At 35.3% G+C, this 27,978-nt stretch overlaps 4 protein-coding genes and 1 pseudogene across 4 annotated transcripts; 2 read left to right on the top strand and 3 right to left on the bottom strand.

The window, feature by feature from the left end:
• Positions 1-117: 117 nt before the first annotated feature.
• Positions 118-4,495, bottom strand: LOC145594907 (protein PLASTID MOVEMENT IMPAIRED 1-RELATED 1-like). The gene is made up of 2 exons (XM_081651257.1): positions 2,018-4,495; positions 118-1,489 (listed from the first exon to the last, which is right to left on the bottom strand). The coding sequence occupies exons 1-2, from the start codon at positions 4,285-4,287 to the stop codon at positions 523-525; spliced, it is 3,237 nt and encodes a 1,078-aa protein (XP_081507383.1). The 5' UTR covers positions 4,288-4,495; the 3' UTR covers positions 118-522.
• A 995-nt stretch (positions 4,496-5,490) lies between these two features.
• LOC145594592 ((S)-coclaurine N-methyltransferase-like) lies at positions 5,491-8,882 on the top strand. Its single transcript, XM_081650913.1, has 8 exons — positions 5,491-5,762; positions 6,439-6,547; positions 6,686-6,910; positions 7,072-7,171; positions 7,262-7,372; positions 7,499-7,582; positions 8,108-8,166; positions 8,308-8,882. The coding sequence occupies exons 1-8, from the start codon at positions 5,576-5,578 to the stop codon at positions 8,498-8,500; spliced, it is 1,068 nt and encodes a 355-aa protein (XP_081507039.1). The 5' UTR covers positions 5,491-5,575; the 3' UTR covers positions 8,501-8,882.
• A 1,808-nt stretch (positions 8,883-10,690) lies between these two features.
• Positions 10,691-11,512, bottom strand: LOC145595736 (uncharacterized protein At4g33100-like). The gene is made up of 3 exons (XM_081652156.1): positions 11,357-11,512; positions 11,081-11,165; positions 10,691-10,924 (listed from the first exon to the last, which is right to left on the bottom strand). Exons 1-3 carry the CDS (start codon positions 11,455-11,457, stop codon positions 10,793-10,795), a joined length of 318 nt encoding a protein of 105 aa, XP_081508282.1. The 5' UTR covers positions 11,458-11,512; the 3' UTR covers positions 10,691-10,792.
• A 7,064-nt stretch (positions 11,513-18,576) lies between these two features.
• LOC145595916 (uncharacterized) lies at positions 18,577-23,391 on the top strand. Its single transcript, XM_081652349.1, has 6 exons — positions 18,577-18,706; positions 18,819-21,743; positions 21,829-22,059; positions 22,142-22,300; positions 22,417-22,575; positions 22,935-23,391. The coding sequence occupies exons 1-6, from the start codon at positions 18,623-18,625 to the stop codon at positions 23,184-23,186; spliced, it is 3,810 nt and encodes a 1,269-aa protein (XP_081508475.1). The 5' UTR covers positions 18,577-18,622; the 3' UTR covers positions 23,187-23,391.
• Positions 23,392-25,201: 1,810 nt separating this feature from the next.
• Positions 25,202-26,947, bottom strand: LOC145595221 (scarecrow-like protein 23 pseudogene; annotated as a pseudogene).
• Positions 26,948-27,978: the final 1,031 nt, after the last annotated feature.

Here is a 27,978-nt window from a genome sequence, read left to right as displayed (position 1 = left end):
CACGAAAACTCACCTAGCCACCTAGGTGGCTGGGTCCCTTAAGAATGAGATTCTGAGAACCTTAACTTTTCTTTTTCCTTAAGTATGATTTAAGCTTAAGCAGTGAAACATTACAAAGCGTTGTTACATCATCAACAAAAAATGAGTGTACGTCATGTAGGGTAAAATAAGTTACATTTACATCCACAAAACAAAAAATCTAATCGCAATTAGAGTCACAAAAAAGCTATATAATTGGCCTAAAAAGAATTCAAAAGACACTCCAATATGTACCACTAAAGTTTCATTGACTAATTGACTAATTACAGATCATGACCCTGTTTAGAGCAAAAACAAGTCACCATCCTGAAGCAATATACAGCAAAAACAGTTGAACAAAACGTAATTCTAGTATCATATCATAGTTACAATACAACGGTGTAAGAGACGCAAAAATATGATTTGATATACGTACTTGCACTTCAAGTTCCTAAAGGAGGGAATAATAGTATCATCTGGGTAATATGTTTCTTACCATGGGAATCAAACAGTCACTTGAGGAAATATAACGTCAGGGTTACGAGTGAGTGGGTTCAGAGGGTCAGCTTCAACTTCATGAATGGGGTGTGAAAGGCTCCAAATGAAGTTTCGTGTCCATGGTTTTCTAAGCACTTTTGAGGAGATTCTTATTATTGACTTTGACTTTGAAAACCGAGAACTACAGATCTTGGTCAAACCACTAGCAAGCAACCACCGAGATCCTGATTGTTTCTGTCTCCTAGACGACCATGTTTCTAGATTGTCGGATTCAATATTGAATCCTGCAACATGGGCTTCGTCTAATCTGAACCTGGAAACCATGCCTTCTCCCACTTTGTCATCTTCCAGTGCTAGAGTCACAGGTTCAATTAGTCTCTTGACTTGAATTAGACAGAGCATTGGGCCACCAACTGGTTCATAGTTTCGGAATGGATCTCTGAGCTGCATCATCATAACTAGTGTAAGATTATCTCCCAAAATCCCGCAATTTTTCGATTCATTCTCTGTGTCATTTTCTCCTGCTGATTTATTGTTAAAATAGCTAGGCTTGGCATGATGAGCTCTTAGCACATTCATTGTACTCTTACCATCCTGATTTTCATCACCTGACATTCCAGCATCCAGCTTTAACCACTCAGCTAATGAAATAGAAAGATCCAACAATCCATTAACATAGTCGGAAGAGTCATCAAAGTAGTCAATCCCGGGTTGATATTTGACCTCTTTTACAGATTTTGCCCTGATGCTGGAAGGTGCATCATGATCAGGCATGCCTGACTGTACTTTCAACCCTTCAATCATGAGGGCTTCTATCCTGTCAAGTGCCAACAAGGCCAGATCTTTAGCGGCCACATATTCTGACCTGATATCACTGCCAGTTGACCTTGAACTAAAGTAATTACAACCCTGAACATATGGAGGACTCTCAACCTCAATCTTGACAATAGATTCATACTGAGAAGAGGCAGACCTATGGCAGCAACTGGAAACAAGTTAGCAATTAAAACAAGATAAGATAGCATTTCTAGGCCTTGTTTGGCTCAATCCCAGTAGTAAGAATAAATGTAAATCCATCAAAATTGTTTTTTCCATCCCCTACCAACAAGTTAAGCATACTGAAATAAAAAATCATGTATCATAGATGTGTAGCTTCATGAAAAGTCATGTCATAAAGTAGATTCGTTTGGTTCATAAAACAACTTCCACATTATAAATGTAAAAGACTAATTATTGGCAAAAAAAAAGGGTATCAATTTTGAGGGGAAAAACTTCTGTTAAGAGATATCATGGGAAGTCCAGCTTACCAACCCTCTCTTGGTAAGCAGCTTTCCATGTTCTAAAGCAACTAACTTCAGAAACACAAGAATTATTAAGTTCCATGGAAGCTAACCAAATAAATGAACTTGAAGTTTTATGAGAATTTCACAAGCCTCCCAAACCAAACAAGGCCTAGATACATGTAATGAGCAAGCAAAGCATCAACCAGCATTTCACAAACCTTTCGGACACCTCGGCATAGCAAGAAGCCTCCCATGCTATTTGCTGCATACTTTTTCCAGAGAGATCCTCCATAGGCAGTAAATTATGCATTTTCTTGGACAGTCTCTCATAGCCAACCGATGCCAGATACTGCAATATCTCCATGATATCAGAACCCAATTCTGTGGGTAGCACGAGAGTCTTTGAGGTTTGCATGATCAAGCTCCCACAATTATTAGCATTTTTGAAAAGCAAAGGGCTCATAGACCGCAAATAACCCCCATCCTTTAAGTGAAGCAATGATTCCAAGCCTTCGGCAAGAGGAGGCAATCCTATTGGTTCTTCAGGTGGTACAAAAACAGGACTCCCAAATCCGCCAGTGCTATAATAAGGGGAGCTCTGGAAGGCTTCCTCATTCAAACCCCATCTTTGCATCAAGGTCTGAGTTTCCAAGCGTTCAAGGCTTTTTGCTTTCAGTTTATTTCTCAATGACTGTTGAAAACTTTCATTCGCTTCAAGTCCCGCAGTATCAATTGAAGGCGAGAGATCTACACTCTCAACATTATATTCTGAAGAGGATACACCAGAAGCTGCAAAGTCATAATCAGACACATCATCTTGTACATCAGCATCCAAGAAGAGGCTACCTGAAGTCATCATATCTTCTTCAAACTGTCTTAAAAGGCGTTCTCGAGGAGATTCAAGCCCGCCATTGAAACTCCGGTTTGAGGGCGTACGCAAGTCTTGCAACAGATTACAGAAATCATCTGCCACAGTTCTTTCAAAGTCATTTAAGCTCAATGATTTGACCAGATTACTTCCTTTATGCTTGGCCTTAATCTCAACAGACATATCATCCTCTGACATTTCTAATTCATCAGACTGTGAAATAAACATCTTAAGCAAATCTAAAGCCTCTTCTTCAAGATCTGACTCTTTAATATCAACACTGTATTTATCTATAGGAGCCTCTTCTGAAACACAATTCAAGGCTTCATCCCAATGATCAACCTTTGTCTCCTCCTCTGAGCATATCTCTTCACCCTTGAAAATCTCAGCCACATCAATTATTTCTACAGCTGAGGCTTCCAAGTCTGCAGGGATACATTCATCCAACTTTTTCGCTTCCTTGGGGGAGCACTCTGATTCTACTCCCTTTTCTATCACTGTAAACTCTGCATCATCATGTTTGGTTCCACAAAAATCTTTTACAGAACTAGATAATGAGTTTGGACTCAACTGAATCGACTCCAACTGTTCAATAACCTTGTCAAACTTTGTCAGACTATCACCCCTCCCTTCCTCAAGCTTACCATATAGCATATCAATGGAATTTGAGAAATCATATTCATCCTTCGGCCCACCAATCTTCGCATCCAGGCATTGAGATGAATAGCAAGAAGCATTATTTAAGCTACTCGGAACACTCCCCACCCGCCTAAGTGAGGTATTGCCTCTGACAGAACCAGAATCAACAGAGCTCATCCTGTTCAATTCATTTCCCTCCAAGCTAAGAGCAAGAGGTGGTTTTATGCAACTACCTGATTCTACTAATCCATCCTTTGAAACCAAAAACCCAAAACTAACATGCAAAGTAGCACCATTCGCCTTGCCTGCAAGCTTAAAGCTCGTCGACCATTTTCCTGAGCATCTATCTTCCTCCAACTCCTCCAAAGTAAGAGGAAGCAATCTTGTAAGATCAACCCAATGCTTCCCAATTTCTAACCCTTCTGCCCCAACTATTGACACATATAGCAAAAAATGCTTAGGCTCATACTTCACAAAACCCCCATGCCCATTTTTAGAACCACTAACAGTACATTTACTCATCAATGTCTCCTCAAACTCAACCATTCCATTCGAAACCCTCGACGGATGGGTCTTAAGCACAACATCCCTCCTCTTCCAATGCACACTCATACAACTATCTTTGAAATCCAACATCAAATTCTCAATACAATGAACATGACAAAAGAAATAACAAGTAAATTTCCTCTGCCTAATAATGTGGGACAATGCCTTAAAGGGTTTCCAACCCCAAATTGATGAATTTTGCTTATGCTCCTCTTTCAACCATTCATTCTCTCTATCAAACCCCGGTTTTGGGTTCGATTTTGGAACACTAAATTGCGATTTAGGTCCATAATTAGAGTAAGAAATCACAGAATTTTCATGGGTTTTGTTCATTGAATAAAGGGCATTACTAATCTCTTCAATATCACGCAACAATTCACCATCACTTGAATCATTATGTACTGAAAACCCAGATTCAAACATGTTTTCTCCCATGAAACAAAATCTTTAAACTACCCAGAAAAGCATACATGTAATTATCAATCAAATCTTCAAAAAAATGTACAAAAACTTTGGATTATACAGTGGAAAAGAGAGAAAAAGATGCTTACTTGAAATGGGTCCAAATTTGAGAGCAAATTTAGAATGAGAGAGACTTTTTTGGAGTAAGGTAGGTAGGAACTAGGAAGGTTCGGATTCTTCTAGCTTTGGGGGCTTTAATCTAGGTGGATGATTAATTTATTTATTTTTTTGCTGCTCGGATGATTAATTTATTAAAGAAGCTTTAATGTCATGTTTTATGTGATTAAATCCAGGAATTAGTGCTTAAATCCACTGAATTAATAAGATCAGTAATTCAGTATACTGCTAGAGAATAGAAGTTTTGTCTTTGCTTTTATTTCTTTCTTAATTATGAATCTATGATTATTATTGTATCTTTTTAAAAGTGTTTTGATTAATTAATTAGGAGTAATTTGATAATTTGGTTAAGGTAAGTGGATGGTCGGCAATCAATACCTACTTTTTTTTTTTCTTTTCCTTTTTATTTGGGACATGAAAATGTCAATAGTCGATATTAATTTACTTAATCAAGCTTTAAAACATCCAAATTAAACTAACATCATACCTAATACCTTATGGCACGTATTTAATCCAAATTCTCACTCAATCAATAATGAATTACGAGTACTAAATGGTTCTCTTATTATCGTTTAAAGAAATGTCAAGTTCATAACAATAACAATTAGTACTCCGTATAAAAGTTTTAAGAATTGTTTGGTATGTAAGAATTTGGTGGGGGTTGGGGGTTGGGGGTTGGAAATTATAATTATAATCCTTAATTCCTTATTAATTAAAAATTTACAATCATGGCACAATTCATGTTTAGTACTTGTACAAATTATGTAGTAGGGGTTTCAAATCTCATTTCAAACTTGACTGAAAGCAATTATTTATTATGGTATTTTATCAAAAACAAAAAATAAAAAATAAAAAAGTTATTATGGTATTTGGGTTTATAATAATTTTAACTTTATGATCTCCGGTCTAGTCTAATCCAAAACCTTTTAAAATCAAAATGCCCGTTAAAAAAAAAAAATCGAAATGATTTTTGGGCGGGCCCAAAGGAGGAGCGGGGTTTAGTACATTGACATGTACCAATAACGTGGCATGGTGCATCACCACACTTATCTATCCAAACACCACAATTCTAAATTTCAATTCAGGCAACAAAAGATAAGAGATACAGAGAATCAAAGCAGTGAAAATACAGAACACAAAAAAAATGGAGGAAATGAAGCAAATGGCATACAAAGCAACTGCCAAGCTAATGCTAGGCGCACATGAAAGGAACTTGTTGCCTGATGCTCTTATTAGACGCCTTACTCGCCTTCTCTTAGCCAGTCGCCTTCGTTCTTCCTACAAATCTTCTGCTCAACTTCAACTCTCTGATCTTCTACACTTTGTTCATTGTAATGTTTTCTTGTCTCTTTTTGGTATTTATAATTTTGTAATCGCGGTTTAAATTACACTGTCAACGTGACTATTAATGATAGACGAAAAGAAAAAAAAATGGAAAATGGTTGTCTAGCACTCTAGCATATGTTTTTTGTATGGTATGAGTTGTTGTTTGAATGATTCTAGTAATCATGTTGTGGTATACTGGTACATTTTCTAAATGATGGATCATTTGGTTATCTAACTGTAATTTAAAATGTGGGTGTTATGGACATTTGGACGTTTAATCATGTAATAGAGGTAGTTAACAATTTTTGGATGATTGAATGTCTAACTATGAAATAATGTCTCTATTCTTTATTTCTTGTAGAGATAAGGCTATTGAATTTGTTTGATTTTAATAGTCACGTATACTATCCCTAGTGTTTTCTAATATGTTGTTAATTACGTGTTAAGGAGATGATATCTAACACAGATTATGCTTGTCTAAGGTTGTTAGGAATCTGATTAAATGACAATGAAGTTCAAATTATCTTTGTAACACAATGTGCCAATTTCGAAGGCAGGGTGTAGCTTCTAAACAAGACTGCCCTAACCTTCTTGTAGTTCTGCTTCCACCAATTTCGCAAAGTAGGTGTCGGATTGCTGATCAATTAGGCAGTAATTAATTAACTATATCTTCTCTTGCAGCTTTAAGAGAAATGCCAATAGCAATTCAGACTGACAAGGCGAAATCTCAACACTATGAGCTCCCTACTTCCTTCTTCAAGCTTGTTCTAGGAAAGCATCTTAAATACAGGTGAATATAAAAAAAGTTGTATTCTTTTTGACAATGTAGTATGGTAGTAGCACTATAAAGATGTGCATCTTTGAATTGATGATTGTCGGTATTAATCTTTTCTGTTCCATATTTATTTGTTCTGCCTCTTGGTTGCAGTTGCTGTTATTTTTCTGACAAGCAGACAAACCTAGATGATGCAGAGAAAGCAATGTTAGAATTATATTGTGAGAGGTCAGGTATACAAGATGGTCATACTGTTCTTGATGTTGGATGTGGCTGGGGGTCGCTCACTTTGTACATTGCACAAAAGTACAGTAACTGCAGGGTTACCGGAATTTGCAATTCAGTAACGCAGAAAGCACACATTGAGGATAGGTGCAGGTGCGTCTTTCACTCCTCTTCATCTTACACATTTTCCTTGAAAAAATTTTTGTCCTGCAATTAAGTTAACATTTCTAAACAGTACAGATTGAAAGTTAGCATGATGTAGGAGGGTATATAACTAGATCAAGTTCTAAGGTGTGCATATTCTTATGTTTCAGGGATCTTCAGCTGAAAAATGTTGAGATCATAGTAGCAGATATAAGTACATTCGACATGGAGGGATCTTATGATCGGATACTGTCTATTGAAATGTTTGAGGTAAGACTTGTAATATTCATCAGGAAGTTGGATATTTCAGAATAGCAGTGTTTAGGATTTGATATGATTTTTTGATGATTACTTCTACAGCACATGAAGAATTACAAAGATCTTCTAAAGAAAATATCCAATTGGATGAAACCTGATGGTCTTCTGTTTGTTCATTATTTCTGTCATAAAGCTTTTGCATACCACTTTGAGGTACTTTCATCTTGTCTAGACATACTGTTCTTTCTTGTATATTTTACTTGCTGAGTTTCAACGAGCTACTGCATATTTGAGTCGGCTATGAAGTATTGAGAACTTCGTTCACACACTTGTATGCAGGATATTAATGACGATGACTGGATTACTAGGTATTTCTTCACCGGAGGCACAATGCCTGCTGCAAATCTGCTCTTGTACTTTCAGGTTAGCCTGTGGAAACCACAACTTACAGTTACTGCAACACAAAGTCTTATTTGCAACATTTCTTTCGTTTGCTAATGAATGATCATTAGATTCATTACTGCTCGTATCATACTAGTGATACTACTTCCAGATTGTATTGTCAAATTGCTCTAACTTATAATATATACATTGCTATAATGCGGGAACAATGATTTCGGGTAAAGAGAGTATTAAGCATGAACTGATCTATCTGATTAATGCCAATCCCCTGTCACTCAGTTGGAAATTGTAATCAAATCACTTTTCTGTCATTCAAACACCTTGATTTGTCTGGTTTCTGCCTGAAATTGCGATTCACCATAATTTTAGCAACAGAAACCACCTAATACAAATCCCCTTATACAATCCCATTGTTTGCTAAGTCCAATATTAAGGTTTAAATCTGTAAAGTCTTGAGACTTTGCAAACAACCCATTATGAATCCCATAGTCTCATCCTTATAACACATCAATTATATCTAGTTGCTTATGGGTGATCTCATTGCAGGATGATGTCGCTATCGTCAACCACTGGCTTGTAAATGGGAAGCATTACGCGCAAACAAGGTGAGAAAGCAAGATTGACAATGTTTTAACCACAGCTTAAGCCTACCAAGAAATTTAACTTGCCAAATTCACAAGTTGGCTTAGATTTATAAATTAAGTAGAGAAAAGCATGTTAATAGACCTTTTTATCATTTTTATCAGCGAGGAGTGGCTTAAAAGAATGGACCGTAACTTGGCTTACATAAGGCCAATAATGGAGTCGACTTATGGCAAAGACTCAGCTCTAAAGTGGATAGTATATTGGAGAACCTTCTTCATAGCAGTGGCTGAGTTATTTGGGTACAATAATGGAGAGGAATGGATGGTTGCTCATTTCCTATTTAAGAAGAAATGAGGTTGATCTTGCAGCTTATTCATTCTCATCCCAGCAGCATCAATGAGCAATCATCGGAAAGGGAACGAAGATGAAGCTGGTTTTTTTAACATTGTAGTAAGATTTAACTTTCCTAAGAGTTCACACAGTGATGAGTCGCAGTGTATGGGGTTCGGAAAAAGAGCGGGGGCAAAAGCAAGCGACCGGGGATGCATCCAACCAATTTTATTAAGTATGGGGCTGCAAGTTTGCAACAAGTGTTTGTAATGCTGCTCACTGTCAATGATTACCTCTTGATTAGTGAATATTTTTTTTCAGATTTTTCTAGAGAGCATTCTTCATATAATCTGTTAATGTTTTAATTTGTTGTTTTCAAATAAAAAGAATGTAGACAATTGGTAGACGTCAATTGAGTTATTTGGAAAGATTAATGCCACAGATTTGAACTGTGGCAGCCCATGTTTTCGAATAATGATTGAATCGACTCAAAGTTGAAAGAAGCGATGGCAGGTAGGAACCGGAAATGCCATGGTAGCTTTTAGCTTAACTCAGCTCCTGTAAATGCAATTTAGTTTTAGAATGGTGTACAGAGAATATAGAGCGACGTATGACCCTAGCATATGAATGTAGAACAAATATGGACAAATGGCTTTAAATTAGGCTGTGTTTTGGTCCTGTAAAGTACATCTTTGCTACAGTTTCAGTATGTTGAATATAATTTTTCAGAATCCAGTGAAAAATATATGGAACAAAATCAGATCCTAGCTAATGAAATACTATAAGACATCTATTTCCAGAATTCCATAATGAATAACCAAATTAACTGAAGTAAACCTCTTCAGAAATCCCCTTAACATCTAATCTACTACCATCTGCAGATCTGAATAGCTGATTATGCTCCTCCGTAGACAATCAAACAGTAAAATATAGTTGATATCCCAGTGATAAAAACCCTCAGTATAGAGCAGCAGCAAATAATTCTGATCAAGGAACAGATTCTTTTTACTGCACCCTATCTGCAAGTCATTCATCTCACATTCATCAGTCTTTTGTGTCTTACCAAAAATGTACAGGCCACTTGTGCCAAACTAAAGGAATCAGTAATCTGTCAAAAAAATACTTTGCACCTTCAATCCTTCACAAAGATGAACTCTGTTTGATTGCAGCTTCACAATACCCATGAATTTTAAGAAAGCATTTGTTCATATTGCAACGGTGCACATGCCAAATCATACATGGCCTCTAAACACCCAAATCACAGACAGACATTCAGACCCTGTGTATAGATTCTGCTTAACTAGCTGGTGAGTCTAGCCATCAACATAGAATCGCATCGTCTTTTGGTACAGCTTCTTAGAATTATTTCAGCCCAAGATTTCTCATCAAAAAGCACATGCATAATTGACAAACAATGGAAATTAAGCTCGAGAAGATTATCAATGGGAAAAGAGAATTGTTGACACATACTTTTCTCTTTTGAATGCAAGACAATGCATTACAATATAGAATACTGTTGTGATTCACATCCTTATGCCAAATCCTATTACCATGATTGAGCCAACCTCAAACTCCTAGACCAAAACACTGCTAAAGTGCCTAAGAAACACAGAAAAGAAAGTATGATTTCTGCCTACCTCAAACTGCTCGAATATAAAGCCCAGAACCCAAATCTATGTAGAAGACTTGCTTCACCAAGGCTACACTCTAAAATGACATAAGGTGGTTAGAAAATGCAATTGCTTCTCTATCCACACATTAGACTTTTACAAGCTCTGGATGAAAAATGAGCTTAAGAACATTTAGAGGTTGGAGAAAGTGGACAAAGAATTTTCTAATCCCAAATCCACTGGTAATTACAGGATTGAGGATTCCATAAACAGAAATATAGATGAAAAGGAATTAATACGCTTCTCCAAATGTATGAGTTGATAGTGCAAGCTTTCAAACTCAAAAGTTACATTATTACCATCATTTTGCTCTTTCAAGATCATGAATTTGTCCATCAGAATTTTTCTAAACTACTTCATTCAAGTGTAGTATCTTCCTCAACATGTGCGACTGTTCTGCTGAAGTTATTTTTTAACAAGTCTAATCACTTATACAAACAATGCAGCCACATCAATAAAGGTTATCCTGTTGTAGCATCCTCTAAATAGCAATATAACAAGAGCAAGATTCCATAATTGCAAAATTAGAAGCGTATCACATATATTTTCTCGAAAAACAACAGGTAATCCAATCAATGTATAACCAAAACTTGACTATCAAAGTTGTTAGCAACTGCATCAGTATATACAACAAGAAATTACTACATTACTTGGTGCTGGCACCACCCATTGAAGCACCATCAACTGAACTCTTTCTATCGATTCGATCCACCGAAAACGGATTTTTATTAGCTTCAACTTCCAGAAACCTACTTAACTGCTTATCTTCCAAATGTTGCTGTCAATTAAAAATACAAACATCAAACCCCTAGACTATTTATCACATTTCATGAGCAAAAATATTTAAAAATCCACATAAATTTGAACAATATCTCCAAAAACAATATCATAAACTCATTCATATGATAAAGATAGTAAGATTAAAAGAACATACAGAAAGGCATTCCCTGTATTTCTCCCACTCAACAACACATTCCTCCTTTTGCCATTGACCCTTGACAAATTTCTCTGCATACCACCTGAAAATTTCACATACCCACATCATAAAATTTGACCCCAATTATGAAATCAAGCAAATTTTATCATTCATTTACATAAATATGTAAAGGGGTTCTACATTTGACCCCAATTTGATTAGCTTATATACAGTTATACACTTATATTGTTCTATATTAGGTAATTAGAAGAAATAGATGAGCAAGAAAATCACCTGTTGAAGCAATTATTGTAGGCGTTTCTGAGATCAGCACAAGGAGAAGTTGAAGTGGGAGAAGAAGATGGGGAAGTTCGCTTGTCTCTCAGAATCCCCATTTTTTTTTTACAAGTTCTAAGCTCCAAAATTCCAACCAAAACTTAGCAAAAACCCAAATGACTTGAAATCCAATGGCATTGGTCCAATAATTGGTCTGGATCTTCCCAGGTTTGGGCATAGGAACTAATTTGGGTTTTTTTTTTTTTTTTTTGTTCATTTGATATTTTTCTACTGTGGTACATTTTTGCGTACTACTCCGTATTATACATGTATAATGTATCACTAAAGTATAAGTTGTTTTAATAATATTTTTTGTGTGCTATTATACATGTAGTGATACTTTTTGGCATCCTATGTCGACTATTTTCTCTTAAAATACCTACTACCTATCACCTATTATACTGTAGTGGTACATTTTGTCATCTTATTTTTTCTAAAGCATATAGGCTCTATGCGCCAATACTTAACCCATATTTTTCACCCTATATTATTCTTGTATAGTGTCACACTGTCACACACAGTTTCTAAAACATTTTTTTTAATAGTTATTCTATACTTCTTTTTTTTTTTTTTTGACGGGTAGTTATTCTATACTTCTTATTTACACTAACATACATCCTCTATTGAGAGTGAGAGATAGCTCGGTAGCCTAAGTTGGTTAGAACTTCTCTCTTGAACTCTAACTAACACATTGACCAATGAGGTAGTTTTACTATCATTATTTTTAATTATCGATATGTATAACCCATAAAAAGCTGACATTCGATAAATATACATTGTGAAGATATCTAATGAGTATTTACATGACTATGTTTAATCGTATATATAAAGGACAAACCGTGATTAAGATGTTATATATGAATAGTGTAAAAGTCAAAACGGGACACTTCAAAAGGCGGAAGGAGTACAAAAACTAAATGTTACTTAGTAATCAATTTTATATAAAAAATACTTTTGATTATTCAAATGTTTATTTCAATCTATAAAATTTTATTTAATTTTTATTGAAGACAATTAAAGATATTAATGGCCAAAGTGATTGAAAAACTTAAAAGTCAAAGTGGTGCAACTATATCTAAACGGAGAATGTATAAAAATTGATGAGCAACTTTTCTTTTTATTTTTTAATTTAACCACAACTCTTTAAAGCTCAATTGTGAATTTCAACATTGAATTTTTTTTAGAGTAGTGATTTAAAGCTATAAAATCAACTCCTCTATTTATGTTAGGGTAATATACTAATATAAAGCATATGATTTCTAAGCATGACTTTTTTGAAATAAATTTTTATTTTAGTTGGTAAATTGGTTTGGATTAACCTTACGTGGCCAATTTTTTTATTTATCTATTTTTTTGTTATTTTTTTTTAGCAATAATTGATGCAATTAATGTTTGGTCCAGTCCAATTTATAATTCAAGCCCACTTTTCAAAGTCCGATTCGACCCATAAGTCCATGATAATCTCTCCTCGTGTGGGCTTACTCGACATAATAGGGAGTTGTCTAATTATTGAAGAGCCTAACAACATGTACATTGATACTTTTAGAATAGCCCTTTTAGGAATGAAAACTCCAAGAGTCTAACTCTTGCCTAACAATTATTGCTTTTAAAGTTGAAAGTTTCTATTCACCAAAAGCCACTAAATTTGTTTTGGAAAGCTACCTCTAGCTTAAAATTATATGTGATGGTTTATATTAGAAAATAAAAGTTTATTTTCTTGATTGCTAAACAAAATTAATTTATCAAGTAGCAAAATAATATATCAACAATTTTTGATTAGATATGGACATCATAACTATTGATTTATTCATGAATATGTCATGCTAATTGAACATTTTTGTTAATTGATTAGCAACTTTTAAATTTGTTATTTGATAAGAAAAATATATTAGTGTGTTTTATAATACTACATATTACTTATTGTTAAAAAAGAATATTCAAGATATTCTAGATCCATGGCATAAAATTGAGACTATTGACTGAAAATGAAAAAAGTCTAACATTCCAAAAAGAAATTGAGTGGTTTGATCAATTATACTTCGTAATAAATAAAGAAAGAAATGAATAAAATAGAATGAACACTTTAGTACACTTTACTTTGGGCGTGGCCCAGTATGGTAAGCATGGAAAGGGCGGTTTGGTCGGTCCAAATAGGCCGGCATTTTTGAGACTCATAAAACGAATCTTCATGCCTTGGCCCCACCTTTTATTGTCAATACTCCATTTTTTATTTTCTTTTTGGCTGACGGCTCCTATATTTTCTCCTTTTCATTGGACACCAATTTTTTAGAAAATGTTTCTTTATTTTTCCGTACTATACTTGTATAATAATACGAAATACGGAGTAGTATGTATTTTGTTTTTTTAAGTGTCTCATTTTGATCGGCATATGTGGTCAATGTGAATTTTTGACCATATCTTTAATTGTCAGTAAGCATAAATAATATAAAGTTGATATCTAAAATTTATACTTGTATATTGAGAGTTTGAGACGATTTTAACAAAAACTTTTACTATTATGTTGAATCTTATGTATAAAATTCAAATACTGGTCAAAGATATAGTGTAAAAGTCAACTAAAATATTTGTAAATAAACGAAGAGAGTACTTGGTTATAAGCTTGAAATTGGTTTACAATAGCTGACCCGATAACCCAACACATAATGAATTCGAAGTTGTTGAGAGAAACTCAAACCTGGACAATCAAATTTGACCCGATCTTCTATTTTTTCACCATAGTTATCATATTGGGTTGGGTTGGGTTTGGATGGGTTAAATTTGATTTGGGCCAACATAGCAGGTTGAAATGAAGAGTCAAGTTAGGTTTGTTTGGACTTTTATCCTTTTGAGTCTAATCGGTACATGTAAAAACATCTCAAGTACTAAATTTTAAGGACTAGCTAGTAATTTCCGTAAATGTTCAAACAACTAGCTAACCATTAGAGCAAAGATTTGGGAATCAAACATTTTCAAGAAATTATGTCGAAAACCTAAAATTATCTTTTTATGCAACCCAATCAAATAAAATTGATAGATTATGTAAAATTGTAAATCGGGTCTACTCCAAGTTCGTATTTCTTCATGTAGAAAAATCAATATTCACATGAGAACACCACTCCCCTTTTCTGAGTTGAAAAATATTTTCAAACAAAATTGGAAAAGAAAATGATGTGTTTTGAGAAAGGTAGCATTAACTAGTCCTATATTATATGATCCACCTAACATCTAAGCATAGTATTTTAACACACCTACTACCTAAATTCCTACCCCTCATAGAGTATTAAAATGTTTTTAATAAAGTTAATCCCATCATATGATATTTTCTTTTATACCATCTCATTCAATGATCCAAATATTAACATATAGTCATATATCCTTACCTATATTAAAAAAATATAACCGATAATGAAATGTTTATTTGAACTACAACATTAATAACATAATATCTATCCACTAATCTATGTTATACGAGTATTAAACTATTATATTTCAGTCCTAAAAAAAAAGTAAATAAAAAAAACTACTCGTATTTCAAAAATTGGATAATAATTATTATACTAATAAAATCGATATGATATTATGATAGGATGAAGGAGAGGAGATGTAATAAGAGAAATTATACTCCATAATAAATGTAAGAGATTTTTTTTTGAGACAATAAATGTAAGAGATTTGTGATATAAGCAATATATGGAGTAGAAAAATATATTTGTATAATATATTTTCCATATACGGAATAGAAATTTAAAATAAACTTTAGAATAAGGTGTCACCATATTAGAATTATTTAGAATTATTTCTTATGAGTATCTCTTGTATAAATTGTTAATGATCAATTCAAATAAAAACACATTTGTCCATCCCTATAATTAGGATACCCTCTCTTAGAATCCACCTAAGCAATGGCTTACACTTTAAAACCTCACTCTCTTTAGCTATCAATCATGCTCTCGTGTGTATAATCTAATGATCGACAAAATAAAAGAAGAAATAACATGAACAATAAATCGGTGGGAGGAAACGCTAAGAAAAGGAGAAAAAAAGACAGCTAAGAAAACGGCAGGCGAATATGCACATATCAGCAAAAAGTGGGTCCCAATCCCATTCTCTTAAGTCCCCACTTTCCACTCTGTTTTGCTCTTATATTTGACCTTCTTTCCTTTCTCTCTCCTCAATCTCTCTCTCTCTCTCTCTCTCTCTCTCTCCTCTTCATCAAATTTCATCACCATTTCTGATTCCCAATATTATTCCCACTCTCAGGCAAGAATTCTCCCCTCTTTTATTTTACAAATTGTGATTCTGTTTATTACTGTTTGTTCTATTCTCACTCCGTCTCTAAAAGTTCTTGGGTTTTTATTATCAAACAGGAATAACTTTTAGAGACGGAGGGAATAAAAAAAAAAACTACTGTTGTTATATCATGATCATGTTTTACTAGTAATTTTTTTTTTTTTTAATCTGTCTGTTTACTGTGAAATCATGATCATGTGCTTATTTATTTTAATCTGTCTGCTTAACACTTGTAATTTATCGATTAGTACAATATGAAATAGTTGTTAGTTTTTTTTTTTTTTTTTTAGAATCTCTGAATTTTTGAAATTTTCGTCTATTAACATTGATTATCTTAAATGAGCTCTTAATTATCTAAAACGCTAAGAAATGTGAAAAAAGTTGAGTTTAATTAGGTGGAAAAAGAGAAAAAAAAAAAAAAGTTATTATGTTGGAATGCTTTTTATAAAGATTGAAATATGAATTTATAATGTTTAAAGCAAATTATGTGTTTGATTATGATGATAAAAAGAGGAGAAAAACAAATATTAGTGTATGAAAAAGAAAGATCACGCGTTTTAAAGATATTGATGATGAAGATTTATGAATTGCTCGTATGTCGAGAGATTGGACCCTCTTACCAAACCTATCGTTTTCTTTTTCCTATTTTGTATGGTTCTGTTCTTTTCATGTTTTTTTATGTAATTATGTATGTATCACTGTTCCGATATCTGTTTTTATTTAATTGTCGCGTTTGATAGGACTAGTAATGTGATAACTAAGTTCGAACGAATGGGAGTAATTAAGGTTCTTTTGGTGGTAAGGGGTTTAAATAGTTTGTACTTTTGATGTTAGTTTAGAGTACCTTGTTTTGAAATTGATTGTTGTAGGTGTCACGTAAGTTTTATCCACAAATAAAGTTGGGATTTTTATTATGAAGTATTATAAGGATTAATCGAGTTTGGAAACAACCTCTATTGTGCTCTAGTAGTCGAGTGTACTTAAACAAAGATACACATACGTACTCGTCCACAGTCAAGGTTTAGTGTATACATTCCTATTGCACGAGTATGATTAGACTAGTTTAGTATTGGATATCTCATTGCTTAAACATTACTAGTATCGTAGCTAACATAAGAAGCTCTATGTTAAAGTGTTGCCAAATCTCTATAATACATAAGTTGCTACCATAAAGTGATTTTGATTTTTGAGGTTTTTTTAAAGAAGGTTTAATTCTGCTCTTGTTACCCTTGTGTCTATTATTTTTTTCCACTTCTTAGTAGTGTAGCTGAATTAACTCAGTTGGGAGGTTGTTCTATCAATGTGTATGTTATTTCCCTTGTGCTTTATGAGTCAGACCTTCGATTTTGGCTTTTACTCTTACATGTACGAAGTATAAGTTATGATATAGAGTCATTTTCATATACGGATTACTTTTGTTCTTAGAGCTTACTGACAGTCGGTGGTCACAACTAACAAGCAGTTGCGTTTTTTAGATTTTACTGTCTTTTCTTGTCTAGCTACTGCTTTTTGTGGTCACTATTTTCGCGTTTTTCACATTGTAAAATGCAAATAGATTTAGATTATGCTTGTTTTAACTTTATAGCAGGGGTAAAGTTGAGCATTAATTCGTAGGTAAGACAAATCTGTTAAATTTTGGCCTAAGATTTAGGAATTTACCAGGGTAGGTAATGTTGATTAATTTAATGAGAAACTATGATATTGAGATTTAGATCTAATACACTGAAGACAGGTATAGATTCAGCATTACTTGCTGCCATTTTTAAATACCGGTGCTTTCAAATAAGACACTCTTGAGTTGCCCTTCTTGATTACCTGTTTCCTATGTCTTTTGTGCATTCACCAAACAAGAGTACGCAACACATAATAGTTTATGCATAAATCTATTCTCATTATCAGAAAAACTCTGTTAAGCTTTTTAATGGACAGCTAGAAATCTTAAAAAATTATAGGCCTACTTTCCGGATTTATATAGTATGTGCATTGTACATATTTGATTGCCTAGATTAAAGTGTAATGTCCGTATTATTGTCTCAAATCGATTGTAAATCTGCTAATTGGACTTTTGTTGCAATGCATGTTGATCAGTTGATGCTTAAAACAGGCGTCTCATGTTGCACACATGTGATATGTTTAGATAATTAATCATTGCTTTGAATTTAAGATTTGTGTCTGAATCAATGTTACTGCCTCAGTGTACACGGTATTTTAACACAATAAGGAAAATAATCTGTTTTTAGTAAGTGTTTTCCGGCTCTATCAAGGGTCCATAGCAAGAGAGTGAAGACATTTCCTTTAGAATTGAAGCATGTCATTTGTCTAGTAATTTATCATAAAATGGGCAATCCATTGATAGTTTATAATCTTTATATCATATTATATGGAATAAGATTACATTAAAATAATGCTAATCCTAGAGAATTTTTTTGAAGTGCTTGTATTATTGACCATTTGACCCAAACCTGTACTAATTAGGAGGATATGTGGGAAGTATAACAATAATACAATAAACTTGCTGCAGAAATCAATTTTTCTTCATATGTGGAACTTAGATTTGATTTTTTTTACTCGTATAAAAGTGAGTGCACTGTGAAATCCGGTTGGAGGTATTTAAATTATAATAGCATGTAGCCTTAGATCTGTTGCACAAGTGCTCTGTTCAAACAACCTGTCTTTGTGCATATTTTAGTACCATGACAGGAAAAAAGATACCCCGTTAAAGTTTCTTAATTTCCAGAAGGTGGAAAAACACAATTTACAGCAATTTTATCCTTTTTTTACTTAAATTTTTGTAGCCTTTTCTTTACATATAGTGCAACACTGAAAGTGCTTGGGTCAACTTGTATGCAATAAGATAGAAGTAGTAGTCGATTTGTGGTTTTAAGTTCGTACATTTGTCTACCTCAGGTTTGAGGTCAAGTATTGTGATTATAAATGGAAGAAGAAACTCAAACGAATGTAGAGGTGCCAGTGGTGGAAGTGAAGGAGAAGCTTGCTAGTGTTACGGAGCCAATTCAGGTAGATTTGTGTTAAATATTGCTTAAGTATCTGCAATATCATTATATAGTGTTTTTTTTTATTTATTTTTAAAATTTATACATCTGAAACTTGAATTTTTGTTTGGAAACAGGAAAATGGGAATAAAGAAGAAAAAGAAAGCTCTTTGGATGATGGAGAGTTCATTAAGGTCGAGAGAGAACCTGTGGAAACGAAAGATAGCTCTCGGGATGTTGAAGTAAATGTGGAAGAAAGCAAATCATCTGTTAGTGAAACTAGCAGAGAAGTCCTTGAAGCAAAGGAGAAGATAACTGAACTTGAGACTGAATTAGAAAAAGTGGCTGCTGCATTAAGGGATTCTGAATCACAGAATGCAAGTTTGAAAAATGAGGCCTTATCGACTGAAGAAAAGCTGCAAGAAAGTGGGAAGAAGTATGAAACTCTTGAACTGAATCACAAGAAATTGCAGGAAGAGATGTTTAAGGCCGAAAATAACTTCAATGAAAAGCTGAAGTCTTTGCAAGATGCTTTGGAAGATCATGAAACTAAGCACAAGGAGTTTTCTGGCATTAAGGAATCATTTGAAAGTCTTAATCTTGAGTCCGAGAACTCAAAGAAGAAAATAGAGGAGTTGGAGCAAGAATTACAATCTCGTGCAGCAGAATTGGAAGATGTAGTAAAATCTTCTCACTCCAAAATTGAGGATGCTGAGAAAAAGATGGGTGACCTTGAATCACTGCTGGAAGAAAAGAAGCAGAAAATTGAAGAGCTTGAAGTGAATATAAGTTCACTGGAGTCAAAATGTGGGGATGCTGAAGCTGAATCAAAAAAATATTCAGGCATGGTATCTGAACTCACTGGAGAAATTGAGAAGTTCCGATCTTTAATGTTGAACCTTGAAAGTGCACTTCAAACAGCAAGTGAAAAGGAAGCAGGGCTGATGGAATCTTTGAATGTAATGAAAGAGGAGAAAAGAAGTTCAGAAGAAGCATTGGAAAATTCCACTAAAAAGCTTCAGGATGCTGAAAATTTGCTTGAATCATTGCGTGGTGAATTGTCTCTTACACAAGAGAAACTAGAAAGCATTGAAAATGATCTAAAGGGTTCTGGACTAAGGGAGGGTGAAATTATGGAAAAGCTGAAGGCTGCTGAGAGTCAATTAGAGGAGCAAGGGAGAGCGATAGAGGAAGCAACTGCGAGTAAAATGCATTTTGAATCTCTACACGAGTCTTCTACTAGGGACTTTGAGGTAAAAATGCAAGAGACAATGGCAAATTTCAGTGAAAAGGAGTCTGAGGCTAACTCATTGTCTGAAAAACTTAAGGTTCTTGAAGATAAGGTACAAAGTTATGAAGAACAGGTTGGTGAAGCAGCTCTGAAGGCTGCATCTCTAACAGAAGAATTGCATCAGAGTGCTGCTAAGGTAGATTCCTTAGAAAGCTCTAATGAAGAGCTTAAAAAGATGGTTGATGAAGCTGAGGGTAAAGTAGCACAATCTCTTTCAGAAAAGGAACTTTTGGTGGAAACAAACTCGCAGCTGAAGAACAAGGTTGATGAGCTTCAGGAATTGCTTAATTCGGCTGATGCAGAAAAAGAAGCCACTTCTCTTCAACTTGCCTCTCACATGAATACCATCACTGAGTTAACTGAGCAACACTCGAGATCTTTTGAGCAGCACTCTGCTGCTGAAGCTCGCCATTCACAGGCTGAGGAACAGTTGAAGGAAACAAGTGGTAGACTAGCTGAGAAAGAGAAGGAAGTCGAGGAGTTGGGTGCACGGTTGAGTGCTCTTGAAAGCCAAGTGAAAGCATACGAGGAGGAGGCTCGTGAAGCATCTGGGATAGCCGAGTCTAGAAAGGCAGAGATCGAACAGTTAAAGGAGACTGTTGCTACATTAGCTGATAAAGAGGCCGAAATCAAGGAACTTAGTGAAAAACTTGTAGCTCTTGAAGGCCAAGTAAAAAAGTACGAAGAGGAGGCTCATGAAGCAGAGGGAATTGCTGAATCAAGCAAAGTTGAAATTAGAGAGATGGCTGAAAAAATATCTCAGAAAGAGCTTGAAGTTACAGAATTGAAGGAGAAACTTGCTTCCCTTGAAGGCCAAGTAAAGGTTTATGAAGAAGAGGCCGGTCAAGTATCTGGGATCGCTGAATCTAGAAAAGTTCAAATTGAAGACCTGGTTGAAAAATTAAGTCAGAAGGAGATTGAAGTGAAGGAGTTGAATGAAGAGCTTGCTTCACTTGAAGAGCAGCTGACAGTACATAAAGGAGCAGCTCTTGAAGCTTCTGGGATCGCTGAATCAAGAAAATCTGAAATTGAACAGTTGCAAGGATCAGTTGAGGCATTGGCTCAAAAAGAGTTAGAAATCAAGGATTTGAACGAAAAGATAAGCTCTCTTGAAGACCAGCTGAAGAAACACCAGGAAGAGGCCCTAGAGGTTTCAGGGATTGTTGAGTCTAGGAAAGTTGAACTCGAAGGCTTGACTGAAAAATTAGGCCAAAAGGAAATGGAAGTAAAGGAGTTGAATGAAAAGCTTATTTCTCTTGAAGGGCAAATAACAGTACACCAGGATTCAGCTCGTGAAGCCTCTGGGATCGCTGAATCAAGAAAAGCTGAGATTGAACAGCTGCAGGTTACAGTTGAGACATTAGCTCAAAGGGAGTTGGAGATCAAGGAGTTAAATGAAAAGATAAGTTCCCTCGAAGACCAGCTGAAGAAGTACCAGGAAGAGGCCCTTGAGGTGTCAGGGATCGCTGAATCTCGAAAACTGGAAGTTGAAGCTATGCTTTTAAAATTACAGGAGCAGGAAAAATTGGCTGATGAACGGCAGGTTCAGTTGGGGCAAGTTGAGACACGTAATGAGGCCTTGGCTGAGGCCAATATGAAACTCACTCAGGATCTGGCTTTGGCTGAGACTGAACAAAGTGATCTCCAAGCTAAATTATCACATGCTCTTGATGAGAAGGAAGATATTGCTGCAAAATGTTTCTTATCAGAGAAGGCTAATGAGGAGTTACGCCAGGAGCTAACTTCTGAAAAGGAACGGCTTCAGTCTGAGGTTTGTACCTTAAAAAACTTCATGTTATGTTTTATTTTCTAATTCTTTTATTCAACATTATGTAATAATAAATTACCTCCTACAGATATCTGCAATTTTAAAGGAGAGCAGCCAGCTTCATGAAACCATTAAAGAACATCAAGCTATTGTGGTCCAACTAGAAGAGCAGCTGAAAGAATATAGAGGAAAAGAAGATGCTTCAAAGGCCGAGATTGATAATCTTAAGGTTGAAATAACTGAGAAATCTGCCCTGCAAGCAAGGTTGAAGGAACTTGAAGAGCAATATCAGGCAACCGAGGCTCAATTGAAAGAAGAGGTTGGTGTTAAATGAATTTTGAACCTGAATTAAATCTATTTGCTTATTTTAGAAAATACAAATAATTTCGTATTTTTTGTAGGTTAAAAGTCTCCAAACATCTGCTACCACAAGAGAGGTTGATTTGACTTCTCAGTTGGAAGATCATGTGCAAAAACTCCAAGATCGGGATATATTGAATGAAAAGGTTTTGAAACTAAACGAAGAGCTGCAGCTTGCAGAGGCCAATTTAATTAAGCTGGTTAGTTTTCAATCTCCTTCATTTCCTCTTATTATGATGCTGTTATGACAACCATTTCAGACTAAAATGTCATAAATTTGGCTTATATATGTTTATTTGCTTTGCTGGTCAAACAGAAAGAGGAGAGTTCTGCAAAGGTCTCTGAATTGGAAGCTGCCAAGAGTCGTACGTCTGAAGAGCTTGATGCCAAAAACAATGAAATCATGCTTCTTGGAAAGAAAATTGAGGAAGTCGAGCAAAAACTCCAGAAGATTGTAGAAGCATCTAAACCAAAGGTCAGTCTTCTTTCCCCTACTTTTTTAAGCTTTAAATACAAGCAACGTATCAAAGCCATCCTTAAGGGGACGACCCTGGTAAAAAGAGCCTGATGGTCATATCAGGTCACCTGGATCATATCCTTCTGGGGTGTTTACGTCGTACCTTTGTACCCTTCCTACTTCTCACACACATTGGCCTCATCATCTTACCTTTTACCCAAAAGAAGCTACTGCAAGCCTTTTTTGTCTTTGCTATAAGAAATCAAAGCTAACATTAGTCAGTTAATACTCTATTTGCCTTGACTATAATGTATGAAGATTGCAGTAAATGAGTACAAAGTAGCATATGATGAGTGATCTGCCTTTATTATTTACAGGTTGACGAAAGCAATGCTGATACCAAAGAGGGCGAAACAGAAGTGAGGTCCAGAGATATCGGATCAATGATTTCTAGCCCAACAAAGCGTAAGAGCAAGAAATCAGAAAAATTGTCTGCACAAACCTCACCATCATCCTCAGTGGTTCAGACTCCAACAGCCGAAGCTTCTTCCAGCATGAACATCAAGTTTATCCTGGGAGTTGCATTGGTGTCCATAGTTCTTGGTGTGATCCTAGGGAAAAGATATTAACTTTAGTCTTATTATTGTCTGATTGAATTCTGGCTTTATTTATTCAAGATTGGTGAATTGATATTATTTTGCAGTAAGTTGTTTATATAACTCAAGTCTTCAAATTGGTGGCTGTTAAGTTTTAGTTTAATTTCACCAAGAAGCAGTTTTTGGTTATGTAATTATTACTTGGTTATTTAATGGTGGTGATTTTCTTTTTATGTTAGTATTTTGGGTTGTAAAATTGTGAATTTTGGAGTTGAGAGTGATTATCACTAATTTTCATTATTACAGATGTTTATATAAGAAGTCACAAAAAATCCCCTAAATAAAAAAAGGGAATTTAGAGTAACAAAAACTAATGAAAAAAGGCATTTTTCTAGATATATGGATACATGAACGACCTCTGAATCAATAACCTTATACGAAATACTATCAAATTAATCATGAAAATTAATATTGCAACCTTCCACTGATAAATTTAATCTCATTGGTTTAAAATTTGAATAAAGAAGTTTTTAGCTTTTAAAATTTGTTTTTGTTGTCCACACGATTTGCAATTTTGTCATTTATACACAAATAATAGAACCATATAATGGAGCCACACAAGTAACACAAGATTCAGTAAGGCAATAATCTCTTCAACACTCAGCACTTACAACTTCAAGACTACTGACTAGATGTGATGTAGCAGGATTTGCTTGTCATCTAAAATCTTATTGCATTATTTTCTCTTTTTCAGAAATTTAATTAAAATATGTCTTGATTTTCTTTGGCATGAAAAAAAAAAAATCGGCATGAATTAAGTTCAGTTCATATCCCCGTCAACAAAAAAAAAAAAAAAAAAAAAAGTTCAGTTCATATAACCTCATATGATTTCTATTAGAGGAAACACACTACACATCTTTTGAAAAGCTTTTGTTTTCTTAAATGAATTTGCATGAAATATGAAATTTTGGAAGAGATATGATACTCCAATAAAGTATTTAAAGAGTATTCATTTGAGAAATATAATAAAGTACCCCTCCTTAACTTAAGCTAAGGAATGTTGCTACTACGCTATCACCAACAAGCATCCAAATAGATGCATAGCAAAAGAAGCCAAGTAAGGCAAAAATGGTCCATATCAAAAGCATATACTTTGGTTGTGGTAGATAGAGAAGTTCCACCATTTTGAAAGCCACATCCGATCATACAAATGTACGATTTTCAAATAACATGTGAATTAGGTCAATTATCATATTAGCTGGATCAAATTCGGGTCACGTACTAATGATGATGCTTTTTATAAACAAACTTTGTTATTCCGCATTTGGACTTAACTATGATCCTTTAACATAGAAGATCATCAACATGCATGTGTACAACAATTTTGACACACCGAAAAGAATTTTATTGGGTCGATTTCAAGTTAGATCAAGATTCACCAGTTCTAGTCTAGATAAAATTAGCTAAAAGTAAAAACATGGAATACCCTTGAAACAAAAATCACTATATGTTGTAGACAGATTTGTAGTCTTCAATTTTCATTATTAGCTGACAGTACAAGTACACCCCCACATTCCCAGTTTCCCACAATGCATGTACACATTCAAACAATATAATTCATTCCTACAGATAATCATATCCAAATAAAAAGCATGCTTCATTTGAGTTTTCCTAGATTACAACTATTGTAAAGGAGAAAGAATCTCAAATAAGAACATCACAATAATGGCAGACAGCTAAATCAGAAATTGTTCACAAAATGTGTAATTTACACTATTTGGAAGAATCAATAATGTGGCCTTATTACAAACAAACAATGATTACTAGAATTAGTGTGAGTGTGTGACCATACCAGTTCTTCTAGAGTCGGCATGCATAGAACTATAGAAGTAGCCAAATTGGTCCCCTATTTTCGAGAAAAAGAAAAAAAAATTGACTCGGGTACATGGTGATTGTGGACAAAGGTCTAGTTAGCCCCAGTAATATAACTATTGAGCCGATGTATGAATGTATGATACATAAGTTACCGATAAAGAAAAAAACATGAATTTGTGAAATCACTATTTTGCCTTTGAATATATATCTCAAAGATGCTTCTCATATGAAGAAAATACAATTAAATTCAAATCAAGCTTGAAAAGTATTACACCTTTTGATCACAAACTTTTTTAATAGGAGTACAAAAAAAGAATCCAATTTCTCAAAAAGTAACATGTACCTTTCCTTACTTTATCCCCTCAATTATTGTCGAAACATTTACACAAACTTTTGATCATCTTTATGTACTTCTTCTCTATCACCCAATATTCACCCAATATTCATCCAATAACCAATAATTCATGCATTATTCCAATCAAACTTTGTAATATGAACCCTATAATCATACTTTAATTCCTCATGATATTACTATTATTAGTAACACAACTATAATTAGAAGGCTGCCAAGCTGAGGCAATAAGCAAAGACATACCCTTCCACCCTAACCTTAAACACCCATTTTCCTCCATCAATGTATACCCTTTCCACGGGAACATCTCTAACAACAAACTCGCCTGCGCAGCCGGGCTACCAGACAGCGACACTGGCTCAAACCCAAAACGACTAAGCTCGTCCCCCCACCGGCTTACATTCACCTTATCAACATCATCACACGCTAGAATGTTCCTTATCTCGCTCCCAAATAGTTGTTGCTCCACTTGATGACGTAGTACATTGTCTCTACTCAATCCCTCACCTAAGGCATCAAACATAGCCGAATAATAATGCAACGTTTCTATAAACCTCTCCAAAAACGACCCCATTTCGAAAATTTCAATGTTTTGAGTGACCATTGTAACTAACTTAGGCTTTAATGTACTCAAAACCCTCAACATTCCGAAATTAGACCCAATCACATTATACAAGTTATGATGCATACAATGCACCACGGTCGCCTCGTTCGCTCGCAAATCAATTCCACTCAACTCTAACTCAGACACGTCCCCGAACTTACCCTCAACAGGGTTAAACTTAAAGGGCAACCCGAGCGAGGCGGCAAACTCAGCGAGCCGGGACCCAGTCTGAGCTAGCAACTCTAAGGAAGGGCCGAACCCGGTTAGTCTAACCGAGCTAACCTTTTTAGTACGAGAAGCTAATATGTGGAATAATCCAGGCCATTGAAGGCCCTGCATAACATCAAGATCAATTATGTGCACTCGATCGAAGCCGTGAACGGCCTCGAAGATGGCTTGATTGGCGGTAAAATGGGAGAATTTCACAAAGGGTGCTAGAGAGTTAAACGTTTGTAAAGCGGAATGAAAGGACTTAAGCTGTGACGACAGAGTGATGGATTTGAGAAGAGGGTGAGGTGTAGGAGAGAGAAAATGGAGGAGGAGGCGAGAGTGGAGGGAGTGAGCGAAGAATGCCGCGATACGGTCGGCGGGGGAGGCGGCGAAAGGAGAGGAGAGGTGGAAGATTTCGGGGAGGAGATCGGTGGCGGAGGCGGTGTTGTTGGAGGAGATGAGATGTGCGCATTTGAGAAGGAGGGAGAGGAGGTGGAGGGAGGGGGTGGAGTTGTCTGGTGGGGTGAGTGTGAGCATGATGAGGGGAATTTTTTTTTTCGAGTGAGGAGTAATGGCATGATTGTTATAGATGAGAGTAGAGGAGTGATGTTTTTCTACACAAGGAAGATTTACGGCTGAAAATTCTACAGTGTTATTTTTTTAAAAAAAACTTCTACAATGTTATTTTTGTAAAAAAGACACTACGGTTTGTTGATATGGTAAAATTTGATTGGTCCATATTTAATATTTTTATTTTTATTTCGAATTATTTTTAATGTCAATAGTGTACTACGGAGTATTTTTTTGAGAAAAAAAAATAGTACGAGTATTGTTTTATGTACTCTTTTTTGTACATGTATTTTTTAAGAAGTACTACATAATTATAAAGGAAAAATTGATTTTAATAATCCAACCTTTCACCGATCTTATTCTATTAATCCCACCTTTTGATTATATATGATTAATCCCACCTTTACACCCCATTCTATTTCATTAGGCCAAACCGGTCACCTACCTCCAATAACAAGTTACCTTGCCATGTGTCATACTATGATTCGTCCAAATATTAGAATTTAATTTTTTTTTTCAAATTATTTTTAATCAATAATTTTTTTTTTAATTTTTTTTTAGTTTCCCCCCTTCCTTCCACCTCCATCATTTTCCTTCACCTTCATCAATGGCTGCCCTCTTCCCCTCTACCACCACCTCCCCCTTCCCTCCCTTTTTCCAGCAGCCACCACCTCCCTCTTCCCTCCCTTTTTCCAGCAGCCCCCCTCCCCTTACCACCCTTTCCCAACAGTCCCTCTCCCTTTCCCGGCACCCCCATTCTCCCCCCTTCCCGGCTGCCCGTCCTCCTCCCTCTCCCCCTCCCCCGTCCCCAACCATTTTCGACCACCTTTAATTTAGATCGAATTTCTGACCACCCCTCCCCCTTCTTATCCCTCTCCAACCACCTTCCCTCTTCTTTAATTCCCAACCCAAAAACCCCAACCCATAACCCAAAGAAAGCTCCAACCCGATCCCTAACCAAGAAACCCCCCAACCCCTCTCGAAATAAATTAAACCAAAATAGGAGGGGAAATGCGATTCTACCATTGGAGGGGAAGGGCGCGGGAAGAAGAGGGAGTGGTTGTAAACTGGATGAGTAAGGGTGGCATGGGGGAGGGACGGTTGAGGGTGGTCAGAGAAGGGGGTGGTAGGGGATGCTTTTTATTTCTTAGTTTTTTAATCCATTATTTTTGTTAAAAATTATAAAAGAAAAAAAAATTACCTAAAGAACAGGT

The sequence above is a fragment of the Chenopodium album genome, chromosome 19 (genome assembly GCF_948465745.1).
Source record: "Chenopodium album chromosome 19, dcCheAlbu1.1, whole genome shotgun sequence".
Lineage (NCBI taxonomy): Eukaryota > Viridiplantae > Streptophyta > Magnoliopsida > Caryophyllales > Amaranthaceae > Chenopodium > Chenopodium album.
Note: the sequence above shows the minus strand (reverse complement) of the source record. Positions and strands in the feature narration are given on the sequence as shown.

Excerpts from the sequence above, each read along its gene's own strand:
- LOC145594592 (XM_081650913.1), top strand. The coding sequence starts at position 5,576 with ATGGAGGAAATGAAGCAAATGGCATACAAAGCAACTGCCAAGCTAATG. Across the intron at positions 5,763-6,438 it reads TCTTCTACACTTTGTTCATT|CTTTAAGAGAAATGCCAATA; the intron begins GTAATGTTTTCT and ends CTTCTCTTGCAG. Across the intron at positions 8,167-8,307 it reads AAGCATTACGCGCAAACAAG|CGAGGAGTGGCTTAAAAGAA; the intron begins GTGAGAAAGCAA and ends CATTTTTATCAG.
- LOC145595736 (XM_081652156.1), bottom strand. The coding sequence starts at position 11,457 with ATGGGGATTCTGAGAGACAAGCGAACTTCCCCATCTTCTTCTCCCACT. Across the intron at positions 11,166-11,356 it reads TACAATAATTGCTTCAACAG|GTGGTATGCAGAGAAATTTG; the intron begins GTGATTTTCTTG and ends TGAAATTTTCAG. Across the intron at positions 10,925-11,080 it reads AATACAGGGAATGCCTTTCT|CAACATTTGGAAGATAAGCA; the intron begins GTATGTTCTTTT and ends TTTAATTGACAG.
- LOC145595916 (XM_081652349.1), top strand. The coding sequence starts at position 18,623 with ATGGAAGAAGAAACTCAAACGAATGTAGAGGTGCCAGTGGTGGAAGTG. Across the intron at positions 22,060-22,141 it reads AGGCTCAATTGAAAGAAGAG|GTTAAAAGTCTCCAAACATC; the intron begins GTTGGTGTTAAA and ends TATTTTTTGTAG. Across the intron at positions 22,576-22,934 it reads TAGAAGCATCTAAACCAAAG|GTTGACGAAAGCAATGCTGA; the intron begins GTCAGTCTTCTT and ends TATTATTTACAG.
- LOC145594907 (XM_081651257.1), bottom strand. The coding sequence starts at position 4,287 with ATGGGAGAAAACATGTTTGAATCTGGGTTTTCAGTACATAATGATTCA. Across the intron at positions 1,490-2,017 it reads TATGCCGAGGTGTCCGAAAG|GTCTGCCTCTTCTCAGTATG; the intron begins GTTTGTGAAATG and ends TTGCTGCCATAG.